Here is a 14,004-nt window from a genome sequence, read left to right on the forward strand (position 1 = left end):
TCTCTTCCATTTTTTTTCTCTCCAAATGCATGAGATTGAAGCCTTTCAATGTGCATGTACATTTCTTTGATCTTTGCATTTGGCATGCACTATAAAGTTGGGAGAATTCTGAGAAATGGCAAAACGGCAGTAGAAGTACAATTTAGATTTACTGCGAACCATGCCAAACATTCACTGGTTAATGTACACGTTAGTAAATAAAAATATAATTTAAAAAAATAATCTAATAATAACGTGGTCTATCACTGTAAAAGTATCTATTTTCTGTTATTACGTGCCTTCCCCACTCCCGTGGAACCAGTGAAGAGTACAGAATGGTGCACTGAGAGCAATTTCTCCATCAGGTAGCCATAGCGGACGGTGTCTGCAGTGGGAACCAGCGTCTCGAAGAAGGCTTGTTCACTGTCGTACACAAATAAAGGTATTATTTTCTCCCACTGGATAAACGTATTTTTGGTGAAGTTGATGAAAACATCCCACAGGGCTCCGTTGGTTGGAAGCTATAAAAGACAAAAATGAAAATGCAATCACTTAAATGCATGCAAATACGTCAACATTTTCTGCATTCAATAAATGGGTTGCTGTCTTTCAAATGCACTTTAAGCATGTGCTGTCACATTGTATTCTGTTTATTTTTATTTTTTTTTGCTTAATTATTCAACATAGTGTCCATTCTCACATCAGCTGAACTTCAAGAAATGGAGTCTTCATTTTATCAAATAAAGTGAAGTGACCTTTTATTTCCATTTGCTCCAGGGCTGAGGAGCACACCATTTCGTTCCAATAAATATCTTTTGTATTGTTTTACAAAAAGCATTCTGTACATTAAAAAAAACAAAACAATCCTATTCATTCAACTGACCAAAAAAAAAAAAAAAAAGTTTACGATCACGTGTGTCTGTCGTGCAATACCTTCGCATTGGTGTTGTCTTTAAATTGCTCTCTGACAAAGTTGTCAAAATCATCCCAGTGACCACTGGGCAGGTTGCCTCCCACTGCCCATAAATAGCAAAATATGAACGTCTGAGTTATTACATCGGTGAGCCGCTTGGAATCCTGCCATGCAACAACACACACATAATATGTTGTCAGACGTTTTATGGAATGTTACGGACAGAACAAACAAAGAACTAATTGATGGTGACAGACGTTGTCGAGTATCAAGTACCATATTGAAGTCCGGTCCGTCTTTGCCGAGCAGTAATGCCTCCATCAGCGAACAGAGAGTGCAGACTTTACTGATGTCCACCTGGCGAATTGCTTGGATGCAATGTTTCCAAATGAACTGGAGCCCTTCCTCCACATAATGCTGAAATAACTCCAGCAATAACGTCTTCACCGGGTCTGGAAGCTTGAAGGCAAGCAAGATGTGGGGAAAAAAATTCATTTAATTCCACTCATCTCGGGAAGGCGACACAGCACGTATGTCATGTACCGTCGCAGTGATTCGAAACGAATTTGTCAAGCTTCCGAAACGTAAATTTGCCAGAAATGTTTTCGACGCAATCCTACCCTGGACCCGAGACCACTGATCCATGTCTGAACGTAGGGCATCCACTTGAGTTCATCGGGGTCAATGTAGACCATCCCGCAGCGGCTGACAGTGGCTGGAGATGCCACCGCCAAATCCTGAACCTGAAAAAAATGAGCCATTTTAAAATGTCTCCCATCAAGCTGATGGAAGAACAAAAATATGTTTGCATTAGACAACAAAAAATGGACGGTTCTGTACCTCAAACACCATGTGTATGGATGGAGAAAGTTTGATGCGTTCGCTGTTCGCCAGACAGAGCATCTTGTTGTCATCCAGCACGGTATTCATGTTCTCAATCCACAAGGCGTCGACCGGCCCATCACAAATAACCCACTTGTGGTCATTGCTGGGGTTGTCCACGGCATCGCGGACACTCAGCGCCATTAATCCATCACGCCATTCAAGGGTCAGATTGTTTATCTGAAGACGATTTTTTTTAAAGCAAACAAAGTTAGTGAAAGTCCCAAAATGTCACTCCCCCCCCAAAAAAAAATGTCATTCCCCCCCCCCCAAAAAAATAAAAATGCTACCTCTCCATAGAGTTCTCCCATTGTGACAGATTTGGGGTTGAGGACATACGTCTTGACCGGCTGAAAGAAGGGGTTGTCCTCCTTGAACTCGGTCGCATAAAGTGTATCCAGTGTATCTGCCAAGATGGTGTAAACGCTGGTCTTTCCACCACCAGTAGGTCCAACCAACATGACACCGTGACGCACGATCATGGTCTCATAGAGTTGGATGACCTAGTGTTGAAGATAATCAAAATATGAACTGACTATTCATTGCCATCGGATGAGAACTATATTTATTTCCAAAAAAGGTTCTACCTTATTAACCATGGTGGCCAGAGGCTGCAGGTTTCGCTTCACTATACAATCCATAATGGTTGAGTACAGAACACCATAGTCGTGCTCAGGGATGGACACACCGGGGAACAGGTCGGACAGGATGCCACTAGAAGATTTGTATACAGTTATTGAACAGGGAAAAAAAAAATATATATATATATGTATATCAAATTGACACCTAACACTCTTACCCAAATAGTTCTGCATCATCTGTTAGGAATTTTGGCAGGTTGGAATCCCTCAGAGCTCGAATCAAAACCACGTCCTCAATGAGGTCTGGGTTTTGTCTCTTCAGAGACCTGAAGACAGATCGTCAAATGATATGAACACTCGCACAATAAGGCATGGTGAGTTTTTGCAGCTTGCAACAACTACGTTCACATTTTATTTGAATGCAAAGACAATAAAGGCGCTCTGATTTTGATTTTGTTATAAAAGGGGTTCATTTTGTGAGAAGATAAGGTTGAGTCGATTTATCACAGGTGGAATGAAAATGTCAGTACAGACTTAAATTTGATATAGACGCAGGAATTTAACTAAAATGAGGTTTCATATTGCGCAACTGATTTTTCCGATTCTAAAAAGAGCATTCGGAATTGGCCAACGAAATCTCCTCAGGATTCTGGCCACCTCTGAAAACATTTGCTACATTCTTAGTTAAACTCGTTTTCATTACTATCACTGAAATTAAATTATTCATAAATCTAATTTAGTCAGAATTTGGTTAATTTTTTTTTGTGTGTGTGTGTTTTTCGATAAAAAACAAAAAGACAGGGGCCATTATTTTAGGACGTGTGATTCACTGACCCCGCCATGACAAGAACAGATTTGACGGCTCTCATTCCAAAGTCGTAGTGATCCTGCTGGGACAGCTGCTCAGAGCACAGCTTGTACATTTGCGTCATCTTCCTTGCCAAAGTCTTACTGGACTCAAATCCCTCGGAGTACAAAATCACCTGTGTGGTGAAAAAAACGTCATTTAAAGTACAAACAGGTACAGAGACCAAAATGCAGTTGAACAAAGCAATTCGACTGTAAAGTTGTGCAAAAGTGGCTCAACGTTCAAATCTGTCAAACTGTTACCTCAGCAATGAGTGCATAGTTGGGAACCATCATAGCGACGGGCCGAAAGAGAGACTTGAGATTATCGGGTAGCTCTGATCTTCCAGCATAGCCTGGGTTCATGGTAATAAAAGCTGCGCAGGTCATCACCAGCTTGATCTCTCGGCCCTCAAATCGAAACTTTGTCATCTAAGACGTCAACGTAGTCAGACTTTAAAACACCCGACTGAAATGCTACACGGCGTGAAAATGTCGACGGCGAGCATTTCGAATTGTTCGTACGTACCTTAGCAGCTTTGGCATTCCGTATGGTTATGAGCTGCTGTGCAATGACTGACAACACCTCAATATCGATTCGATTGAACTCATCGAAACAGCACCAAGCACCAGACTGGGCGAGTCCACTGAAGAAGCGGCCCATCATCTGATAGGGAGATATCGCTACGTTAATCTCAGGTTTGAAAATTACTTTCTATTTCTATTACTATATCATAGTTCTTTTTTTTTTCTTTTTTAATTTAAAATATTTTTTTTTTACGCACACACACGCACACACATATTTTTTTTTCTTTTTTAATTTAAAATTAATTATATATATATATATATATTTTTTTTTTTACTTTAACTTTCCTAAAATAGCCGACTGCAGCCATTTGTAGCCATGTTGCACCTTGTAGTCGAGTCCGTCAGAACAGTTGAAGACCACACACTGAATTGCCAAGGCTTTAGCCAAGTCCTTCGTCGTCTCGGTTTTCCCTGTCCCTGCAGGTCCAGCGGGGGCACCTCCCAAGTCCAACTGGAGGGCTCCCATTAGACACAAGTAGCAACGATCCTGCATGAGAGTAAATGTAGTTCAGGGGACAAAGTGAAGGAAAACATGTACGGATTGAACCCAACCCGAAAAAGCAGTGGATCGAGTTGATATTTCAGTGAAGCTGACAGGAAATGAACCGCAAGCGGATACAGAAGCAAAGTCAGCGCTGTGTTTGGACAAATCTGGAATGAAAACATGAACCTTCCTCCCGCCTCATCCTTGTGTGCATATCTCGGTGTGACTCCTGTTTTTAGCATTACGCGGCCCGTGTTACCGTAAGCGGAGTGATGACCAGCCGAGGACAGGCTCCGAGGTACTCGTAGCCATAAATGTAAGTGGAGAGGGCCATGCACGCTATGCAGTTGTCCAGGTCAAGATCCCAGTAGTAGCGTAACTGCCTCTGCCATTCAAAGTTAGACCCGCAGTCCACCTAAGAAACAACGGCTCAAGTTAGCGCTCCATCTCAAGAATTCAATTCAAAGAAAAGCCAGAAATAAAAATGCGCATTAAGCCGAATATAAAACATAACCAGCTTGACCGTGTGTACTTCACCTTCTGTCCGACCAAATCGGTCACAATATCACGGGCGTGCACATCGACGGTGATGAGGGCAGTGACGATATTGCGGTGTAAAGTAGGTAGTTTGCCTCTGACCAAAGCTGCGAGCGCATTTAACCTCTGAAAAAAATAAAAGAGCACTCAATACTGGATGAGTAGATTTGGTTTTCATTTTTTTTTTTTTTTTAAATCATGAGGAAAAAGTAACTATTTTACATCAAAATTGGTGTACTCAAATTGCTGCAAGGCAGCAAAGTGGTCATGATTTCCTTCCAAACAAGCTTCCATATCCCTGCACCACATCATCTGCGAAATAGTCAGCACCACCTGATGGGGACAAAAAAAACAAAAAAAAACCAAAACAACAACTAATGCGAAGAAATGAAAGGCGCTAAAGTGTGACAAGGACAGAGAGGATCGAATTGAGCAAGAGGCGTGCTTCGTCATTGTCAAGGACACACACTGATACCATCGCGATAATATTGGGCATGCAGTAAATAAAAGTCAGACAATGTGGGCTCTGCAAATCACGGCGTAGCGAAGGAAATGCTGCACCACATGGAGGAGTTAACAACCACAGAAAACAACTTTTTTTTTTTTTCCTTTTTAATTAAGCATAAATTTTCATCAAAATGTCTTTTCTGAGGCGCCAAGTGAGTTTGCGTTTTGAAAAAAAAATAAAAATAAATTCCTAATCATGGAAAACACTGAAAATACATGTATGTGCGTGACAGTGTGTGCGCGTCTACCTGAGAAGGATACCCCGACAACACCCATTCCTCCCTTGACGTTATTTGGTAGTCGGCAATAGACGCCTTGCTGAGCTGTCGAAGTGAGTTGAACATGGCCTCCTCCACCTTGCAAAGCCAATCTTCCACGTTGCCTCGTGCTTTCAGACCTTTTGTTAAACCCACCTACACTTGCACACAAAAGGACACGATCAACAATGCGGACTTGAAAAGTATTTGCCCGTTTTGGGCATGCAGGACGAGAAATCGTCCCAAACCTGGTCGAGTGCCGCGGGTATGGAATTGGAATAGAAATCTTGTAATGCTATTTAGCGTGTTAAAACAGACTTCAAGGCATCATCAAAACCACATCTGACCTTCTCTCCTTCAGGCGAAACCATATTTAAGATATCCTTCGTGTAGACCTTCTCCTGTTCTCCGGGCTCCAGTGTCGACTGTTCGGACACCAAGGCGAACTCAAGGTGTGTAATTGCGTCAAAACATTTTCTCAGATGAGGTTGCACCGCCTGCGGGTTTCTTGTCTGTGCCAAAATCTTGAGCAGTTCATCGTTGGATAAGAAGTAGAATCTGTCACAAAGAGAGGAAACATTGCAACACTCACGACAGTCGTTCTGATAAATGAAAGATTTAAAGCAGAAATCGTTTTCCGTGAAGCACAAAGACTTTACGTAATATTATTAATTTTGAAATTCTCTTCTAAGTACCGTATTTTCCGGACTATAAGACGCTACTTTTTTTCCTCGATTTTGAACCTTGCGGCTAATACAACGGTGCGGCTTTTCTGTGGATTTTTCTTTCACCACTAGGGGCGCTCTATAGTTCAGAAAATACGCGAAATAAATCTCGATTTTTTTTTTCTCTCTCTTGGGTCTGTTCTGTTTTATTGAGCAAAGTTTTTGCCGCATTAAAAGGCACAGTTTTAATCTGTTGATGTACCTTTATGTGCATTCACAGTACAAAATCGTTCTGAACTTGCAGGAAACCAAAAAAATATCAACATTGAAAACGGCGGTTTATTGACTGGTGCGGCTTGGTAAGGATTTTTTATTTTATTTATTTATTTTTTTAGGGCGGCTTATATCCGTGCGCGCCTTATAGTCCGGAAAATACGTTAAACCAAACATGTGCATACCTGGGGAATATAACTCTCTTGGATTCTAAGTAGTCTTCGAGACACTTTTGTATCTTGTCCAACAGAACATTATTCTCTTGAAATGTTTCCAAAAGATCTGTGTAGGATAACGTAAATTTTGAACGTGTACATCATGGTGCAAATGTGGAATTTAAATTTTTTTAATTTATTTATTTTTTACTTACCGGGCTGCGTGGCGGCTTTGAGCGCATTGGGCATCTTCTTGACCTTAGCCATGATGGCCTTCCATGACTTGTCCACTTTGAGAAACATTTTGGACTCAGCAGGAAGCTGCCTCTTAATGTCTGGAGCCAAGAAAATGCTTTCTAAGTACAACCAGTTTCGTTGGCACGTTAGCCACTCATCCTGTGCGGGAAAAAGCGGTAGATTATGAAGAGGTGCTCTTGTTTTGCAAACGGATTTAAAAATAGATCTTGTTTGTCACAGTCCGATTCAAAGTAACAATACTGCATATTTGTGCATGGAAAGTAAAATATTTTCAAAGCTTCATGAAAGCAGACAAAAAAGTACTATGCTTGGTTCGTTTTTTTTTTTTTTTTTCCCCCAAAGGCTTTACCAGAGTTTGGTTGAAGCGCGTTAGTCTCATCAGGAGTTTGTCCACCCTGGCTTTGATGGGCGCAACATAGCGAGAAGACGCTGCTGTGCCCACATTGATAATGCTGTCATCCAAGAGTACCTCAACAAGAAAATAATAATCATAAAAAAACATCTCAAAACCTTCCAACATACTTGATAGAATTTCTCAGGGAATGTGCATTTCATGTTTACTTGGATATCATCCGTGCCTCCCAAGATGAAGACCTCTTTGGAGTCACCATGCTGCATAAGAGTGAAAGTAGTTGTCCACCACACGTCCTCCACCTGCCGCGGGATCGAAATGTGCCGCATGTCACGGGGACACTTTAGACCAATTAATCAAAATCATAGCCCCGGAAATAATCACTAATAATCACTTTTTTTCCTGGATTTTGAACCACGCGGCTAATACAACGCTGCGGCTTTTCTGTGGATTTTTCTTTCACCACTAGGGGCGCTCTTGTTCAGAAAATACGCTAAATAAATCTTGATTTTTTTTTTCTCTTGGGTCTGTTCTGTTTTAATGAGCAAAGTTGTTGCCGTGTTAAAAGGCACTGTTTTAAGAATCGGTTAATGTGCTTTTATGTCCATTCACAGTACAAAAATGTTCTGTACATCCAGTAAACAACTCTTTTTTTTCAACACAGAAAACTGCGGCTTATCGTCGGGTGCGGCTTGTATATCATATTTTTGGGGGGGGGGTTGCTGCGGTTTATATACGGGACACCTTATAGTCCATAAAATACGGTAGATCAACTCCAAAAGAAGAAGAAATGAGTCAAACATTCAACAAGAACAAAAAAGACATGCGCAATCTCGCACCAACCTTATTAATAATAGTCTCCACGGATGCCTCCCCTGAAGCCTGTGCTGACACCTAAAAATTCAAAAAGTTTGTTTCTTCAGTGTGCATCAATTATATTAAAACATCATAGAATTTTTATGCAGTCTGCTCTGAAAATAAAGGTGTCCTATAATTTACTGAATGATAAAATGTCGAGGTTGAACAATAAAGAGAATTTCGGGGAGACCTCTTGTATTTCTGTGCCATAGGAGAAGACGTTGAATTCCTCCATAACAGCCACAGTGAGCTGCTCCACATTCAATGAGCTCCCCACAACAGCTTCCAGGGTCCGCCAGTGTTCTGGTTTCATACATGGGTTACGCAAATCGGTGATCACGGGCACCTGAACACAAACGCGGATATCACAATCGTCGGGGGGGGGGGTAAATCAAAAACAAGTCAACCCTGTAACGGGATCGTTTCAGAGAAGAACGTGACGATGATGAGTATTTAGGCCACACCCACCCTCTGCTTCATGAGTTCAACCTTTTCTTTAAGACACGGCACCACATTATTTCGTGGCAAGCCTTTCTCCATTTGGTTGATATACTTGGTGTACTTGTTGACGTGCGAGTTTAACTGTTCCAGGTCCAGTTTCTCAAGCATGCTCTGAAGATGCAAGACACATAAGACAAACAAGTGAAGAGGAATGGAAATATGGTGAGTAGCAGTTGAAGTATCTTCACCGTGCTGCACAGATTTTGAGAGTGACTCACCTGCTTCCATCCATCTTGTAATACGTCCCATTCCACCATCGAGTCCCAAAGAAGCCTCTTCAGCCTAAACTCTGCTTTTAGGTCATCTAGGTCATCAAATTTGGTGACCTCCAACTAAATTCAAAAAAGGATTCACAGAAAGGTGGTATTGAGTTGGTTAGAATTTACTAACATGACTTGTGCAGTTATTATACTATATTTAGTGACGGTAAATCTTTTTTAAATTTTGAAAAATTGAAATGACTCCTTTAACTAATGTTTTTTTCCAGGTGAGACTTTTTATCCAATCAGAATTCAGCTAGCTTGTGTTGCCAGGCAGATTTCCAGTGGCACACACTTTTCCTCTGAGCCTTCTTCTAAATTTTAAAACCCAAGAGAAAAAAAAAGCTTCAGGGAAGGTTTAAAAGCTAAACATTTTTAAGTATTAAAAAGCAATCATGAGATCACGAGGAGGAAATATACTGGCTTTCTTTTCAGATGTTTTGTTTAATAAGCTCATTACCTTGAATTGTTTCTGGAAAGAAGTATATGCCGAGGCCTCGGCTTGCAGCTCATCGATGGAAATCTGAAGCTCCCCAAGCAGAAGACGCACTTGGGGAAAATCCGCAGTGGCTTCCAGGATTTGTGGATCCTACGCGTACATCCATGTTATCATCACATCAGGGGATCCTCATCCCAACTTGGCAACCAACTCCCAAAAATATTTGAAGACAATCTGTAATTTCTCACCACACCTGTGATTTTTCCTTGATTTTCTTGACCTTTTGGTTGAGATCTTTGATGTCGACCTGCAGAGACTTGGAAAACTTGTCCATCATTTTGTACCTGTCGAACATGGCGTCATTGATCATGTTGTGTAATGAGTTCATGTACGGCTCCATGGAGGCGAAGGCCACGTCGTCAGCTGTGACGGCAAGCGAGGACATGTTGATCAGATTGTACATCTGACAAACTGTCTCCTGTTCCTGCTCCAGCACTTTCATCTGGGAAGAGAGGAGAAAAAGGATATTTTATTTTCTCGTGAGATGTTAATTAGCATTTACAAATGACCCGACCTTACCCTTTCTGGTATCTCATCAAGAAAAGTGAGGTAGCTGGCTAACTCGGTTGTCGTAGTGGGACTGAGTTCCAGCTTAAATTGAGCTTCACCAGCTTCCGCCATGACAGCTTTGAGCTTCCGCTTGGCCTGCTGTGTCAGTATTTCATTAATGACCTACAAAAGAGGGGAGAAAAGTTACAACTTTGCCTCATTAACGGAAAATTAAAGGGGATGTCCAGCTTCAAAAAATATTTGCAATAAAATTTTCGAGTTGCCTTCACTACTAAACGTGGCATTTTATTTAATATTGCGTTTGTAGAATATGAGTTAAGCAGCAAAATCCACCCGTTTTTATCCATCTGAGGGGGCGGCCATTTTGTCACTTCGGTTGCCTGAAAATGACATCAAAGTTCCTCAGGGGTCAGAAAACGACCAATCACGGCTCACCTGTTTTCTAAAGCTGAGCCTTTATTGGTCGTTAGCGGAGGACCTGAGTAAATGTCATGTCATTTTTTTAGTCGACAAAATTGACAAAATGGCCGCCCCCAGAGATAGCTAAAAAAAAATTATGGATTTTACTGCTCAACTCATATTCTGCAAACGCGATATTAATCAGATGGCCGTGTTTTGACTTGTGCATCTGCACTAGAACATTTTTTTGTATAGAAAATGTTGGCGTCGACTTCCCCTTTAAGGCCTATTTCATGGACATTGTCTTTGTGTTTGCGTGCCCTGTATGATTGTGAACGGGTCTGACCTTGAGACAGCGGAGGGGAGACGAGATGAGCTTCTCTTTCATCTCGGTTTTGTCCACAAGGAGGAGGCCAAGTTGTCTCTGTGGCTGGAGAGCCACAGCGTCTTCATGCTCATTGTGGTACAAGTCCAATGATGTTCGAAAAAACTCCAAACCTGTTCAACAAAATATAGTGAACGGGAAAAGGAAGTCTTGAAAAGAAAAGACTTAGCCCAGCATTTAAAAACTTGTCAGACGTGTCGGGCACCAACATTAATCAATTCTTTTGACAAATGGTAAGCACAGAAGATCATTTCGGAACTTTGATTGTCCCGAACCTGATCAAGTATAGCATGTATAGAATTTAAATATTTGCATAACGAAATCTTGTAATTTTGTTGCCTGTAGTGGCCTTTTACCTTTACCGCGGCTGTGTGAAGAAGCAATTGAGAGTCAAAATAGGCATTTTAAGTTGCGTTTAATTTGAGCAAAGGGATGAAGTGTAATAAATACAGCCATCTCTACAGAGCGACGCCTGGTCTGTAAATTTTCCTCACGTGACAACAAGGGTTTGAGAAAAGGTTCCTGTTCGCTCTGTCACTACAGCTGCGTTTGGCGTTGTTTGAAGGTGTAAAAAGCATCTTTAGAATACCGATAATCCCGCATTTAATAGCATGAAGACCCGTGGCTATTCGTCGCTTTAAAAATACGCGGACGGACAGGGACACAGGCCAATTATTTTATAAACTTAGGAGGAAGGGACGATGACCGAAGAGTGCCGAGGTCATGGACAGAAGACGGAGCAGCAAAATCGCATCAAGTGCCCGTCTCTGACGGCGACCCTTTACCGTGATCTTTCTGTCGTAGAGCATCCAAGTCCAGACTTTCGTTCTCCTTGTAAAAGAGCTGAAAACGCTCAAACATGCGAGCGCACACTTGCGCAGCTTGAAACGTGAACTGCAGTGATTCCTGAAGGGAAAAACACACGCACAATTTGTCATGTGGAGTGTTCCTTCCAAAAGGAACGAAAGTGAAGCGTAACTCACCTTAATGTTTTGACAGATACTTTGAATGTATCCGTCATTTTCAATGACTGATTCCAAACTGGGAGCATCTCGGTACTGACTCTTAAATTTAACACAAACGTCAAATTACGCAGTTGCGTCTGAAATAAAGTATTTTCAAAATCTGGAGTCGAGTGTTATTTGTCTACCTGAAAAGACTCGTGACTTAAGAGTAAAATTAAATCTGCATCGGCTGTCAGTGTTTCAACGGACAACACCGTCTTCTGGAACTTCCCAATGATCTCGGCAACAGAGTCCTGTTGGGGGAAAAAAAAAATAAAAAATTCACTTCGGAGTTTAGAACCAATTGGCCTGAAATGTTTGCTGGATTAAATTTCGTTGAACCTGAAAGTTCTTCTCCGAAGGTCTGTAGGACAGCGCGCTTGTGTCGAGCACAAGTTCACTCATCAACATTGGTTTAGTCTGCGAAGCTTCCGACTCGCCAGGCTATTAAAAATGCAGCGAACATTTGATCCAATAATAAAGAAATAAAATTGTAAGTCGAGGTACAGAGGCGACGCCCTTACCTTTCGATCCGCCTTTTCCTCAGTCGCGTTGGTATCGGCCTCCATTTGCTGGCCCCAGGTTTGAATGATATCGTGGCTGGGGGTTTGACTAACCTGCTCTTTGAACGCAGCCAGCAACTTGTCCACGGCACTCACAAACAACGTGTGCATGGTGTTGACCACCAAATAGTCGACAAGTCGGATGAAGCTGCGCGGGGGTGTGGCATGCACGAGGGAGGGATTGAGTTCAAGCGGAATATTTCAAGCAAAATAAAATAAAAGAAGAAAGGCTACCAGTTGAGGCGCTGACAGAAGAAGCCTTTGTTGATCCCCAATAGAATTTGGATTTCACTCAGCTTGTCGCTATCTGTAAAAAAAAACAAAAAAAAAACTGAGAAATGGTTAAAAAAAAAAATATTGCGATAAATTTGTGCAGAAAAATCCCAAGATAATAAAAATGCACACACGTTCTGACAGGAAGCTGTTACAGGAACACAGAGTCACTTCCTTTACCAGGTCTTGGAAGTTCTGGAGGTCAATCAGTGCCTAATGAAAAGCAAAATTCAGGTTGAAGATAATGTGGAAAAATAATCAAATTAAAATGAATAAATTCAAATCAGTGGTTTAAATATTCCGCATTCAGGAATAAACAAATTTCACCTCTTCAACTTGCCGGAACTGAGCTTCATGAAATTCCTGCAGCGTATACGTGTACTTGGTCTCGATAAGACACAAATTTGTGGTTCTGATTTGGTAGCACATTTTCCAGACGTCTGACAGTGCCGTGCTTAGATCCTGAAGAGACGCAGCACAAAGTTTCATGATATTGTTTCAAACCAGCCCAAAGCGACTTTTTTTTTTTGTATTTACATGTTGGCATAGCGTGACAAGAAGAAACTTTCAGAATTTCACGGTTGTCTGAAGAGATTTGTCATAAATTGTCATCTGATCTTCAGATAAGTCAAAGGAATTGACAAAAATTACGTCTAAAATAATAACGCATTTTTTTTCAATTGTTTCACTTTCAAGTCTTTGTAGAAAACAAGCGCCGAAAAACTTTGTAGTGCTTGTAGAAAAATTCTGGTGAATTTCACAAGTTTTTTAAATGATTTTGCCAACTTTTGACCTTCGATCCTCTGAAAGATTTTTTTCCGGCGATGCTTGACTCACATTAGCCCGTTCTTCATCAACTCAAAACATTTGTGCGTGTTTTATCAGTCAGAGTCCACACGGCCAAACTCATTATTTCATCAATGCTTTCAATGAAATCCAAATAAATTCCAAAAGGGACTCATTCTTCCTCATGCCACTTTATTATTTATTCATTTTTTTAATTTTTTTTTTTAAAGAAACAGAAGGAGTGATTTTCTTTACTTACCGGATTGATCAGGAACAAATTCTCTTTAAGAGCTTCTTGCGCCATGTGCATCTTCTTGGCACAGACTTTTTTATGCCAGATATAGAAAGGTTTGAATAATTTGAAGCGAGCAAAGAAGGGGATGAGAACCAACTTGCGATGGAGTTGATATTCCTCCTCAAAGCGCTCAAGGCTCACAAAGTCAAAGTTTTCCCGACAGGTGGACAAGACGCCGTCTTTGCTAACCATGGTGTAGTCATCCTTGCTGTGCTCAAAAATTCGGACTTCCGAGGGGGTTTCCAGGTTGGCGTCTTTCTTAAGGGAAAAAGGTCTCTTTGCAGGACAAGAGGATGACGCTCCATTTCGGGAGGGATGATCCTTAAAGAGTGACGAGAACACAAAAACATTTGCCTCAATTATTATCGGCACCCCTGGTTGGGAAGTGTTCTTT

At 41.3% G+C, this 14,004-nt stretch overlaps 1 protein-coding gene across 2 annotated transcripts in view; it reads right to left on the reverse strand.

Moving 5' to 3' along the window:
• The window catches only part of dnah6 (dynein, axonemal, heavy chain 6), a 34,129-nt gene that overhangs the window by 18,727 nt on the left and 1,398 nt on the right, over positions 1 to 14,004 (reverse strand). The window contains exons 4-41 of one of the 2 annotated variants that reach the window (XM_088301978.1): positions 13,575 to 13,931; positions 12,857 to 12,991; positions 12,664 to 12,742; positions 12,491 to 12,563; positions 12,218 to 12,404; positions 12,036 to 12,137; positions 11,840 to 11,947; positions 11,673 to 11,753; positions 11,475 to 11,595; positions 10,651 to 10,802; positions 9,915 to 10,067; positions 9,589 to 9,837; positions 9,357 to 9,485; positions 8,855 to 8,968; positions 8,604 to 8,747; positions 8,326 to 8,481; positions 8,121 to 8,171; positions 7,487 to 7,579; positions 7,275 to 7,394; positions 6,883 to 7,063; positions 6,698 to 6,794; positions 5,922 to 6,132; positions 5,566 to 5,730; positions 5,033 to 5,143; positions 4,811 to 4,936; positions 4,533 to 4,688; positions 4,115 to 4,276; positions 3,731 to 3,868; positions 3,466 to 3,633; positions 3,190 to 3,338; positions 2,574 to 2,681; positions 2,362 to 2,488; positions 2,065 to 2,277; positions 1,733 to 1,954; positions 1,513 to 1,635; positions 1,169 to 1,351; positions 913 to 1,056; positions 275 to 500 (exon numbers count right to left, since the gene is read on the reverse strand). In XM_088301978.1, coding sequence (XP_088158104.1) covers positions 275 to 500; positions 913 to 1,056; positions 1,169 to 1,351; positions 1,513 to 1,635; positions 1,733 to 1,954; positions 2,065 to 2,277; positions 2,362 to 2,488; positions 2,574 to 2,681; positions 3,190 to 3,338; positions 3,466 to 3,633; positions 3,731 to 3,868; positions 4,115 to 4,276; positions 4,533 to 4,688; positions 4,811 to 4,936; positions 5,033 to 5,143; positions 5,566 to 5,730; positions 5,922 to 6,132; positions 6,698 to 6,794; positions 6,883 to 7,063; positions 7,275 to 7,394; positions 7,487 to 7,579; positions 8,121 to 8,171; positions 8,326 to 8,481; positions 8,604 to 8,747; positions 8,855 to 8,968; positions 9,357 to 9,485; positions 9,589 to 9,837; positions 9,915 to 10,067; positions 10,651 to 10,802; positions 11,475 to 11,595; positions 11,673 to 11,753; positions 11,840 to 11,947; positions 12,036 to 12,137; positions 12,218 to 12,404; positions 12,491 to 12,563; positions 12,664 to 12,742; positions 12,857 to 12,991; positions 13,575 to 13,931 — 5,614 coding nt within the window. Of the gene's footprint in view, positions 1 to 274; positions 501 to 912; positions 1,057 to 1,168; positions 1,352 to 1,512; positions 1,636 to 1,732; positions 1,955 to 2,064; positions 2,278 to 2,361; positions 2,489 to 2,573; positions 2,682 to 3,189; positions 3,339 to 3,465; positions 3,634 to 3,730; positions 3,869 to 4,114; positions 4,277 to 4,532; positions 4,689 to 4,810; positions 4,937 to 5,032; positions 5,144 to 5,565; positions 5,731 to 5,921; positions 6,133 to 6,697; positions 6,795 to 6,882; positions 7,064 to 7,274; positions 7,395 to 7,486; positions 7,580 to 8,120; positions 8,172 to 8,325; positions 8,482 to 8,603; positions 8,748 to 8,854; positions 8,969 to 9,356; positions 9,486 to 9,588; positions 9,838 to 9,914; positions 10,068 to 10,650; positions 10,803 to 11,474; positions 11,596 to 11,672; positions 11,754 to 11,839; positions 11,948 to 12,035; positions 12,138 to 12,217; positions 12,405 to 12,490; positions 12,564 to 12,663; positions 12,743 to 12,856; positions 12,992 to 13,574; positions 13,932 to 14,004 lie in introns of those variants that run through there. The other variant, XM_088301979.1, reaches the window with a different exon arrangement.

Source organism: Idiotropiscis lumnitzeri, chromosome 8 (assembly GCF_059441095.1).
Source record: "Idiotropiscis lumnitzeri isolate Australia: NSW breed Sydney's pygmy pipehorse chromosome 8, RoL_Ilum_1.0, whole genome shotgun sequence".
Taxonomy (NCBI): Eukaryota; Metazoa; Chordata; class Actinopteri; order Syngnathiformes; family Syngnathidae; genus Idiotropiscis; species Idiotropiscis lumnitzeri.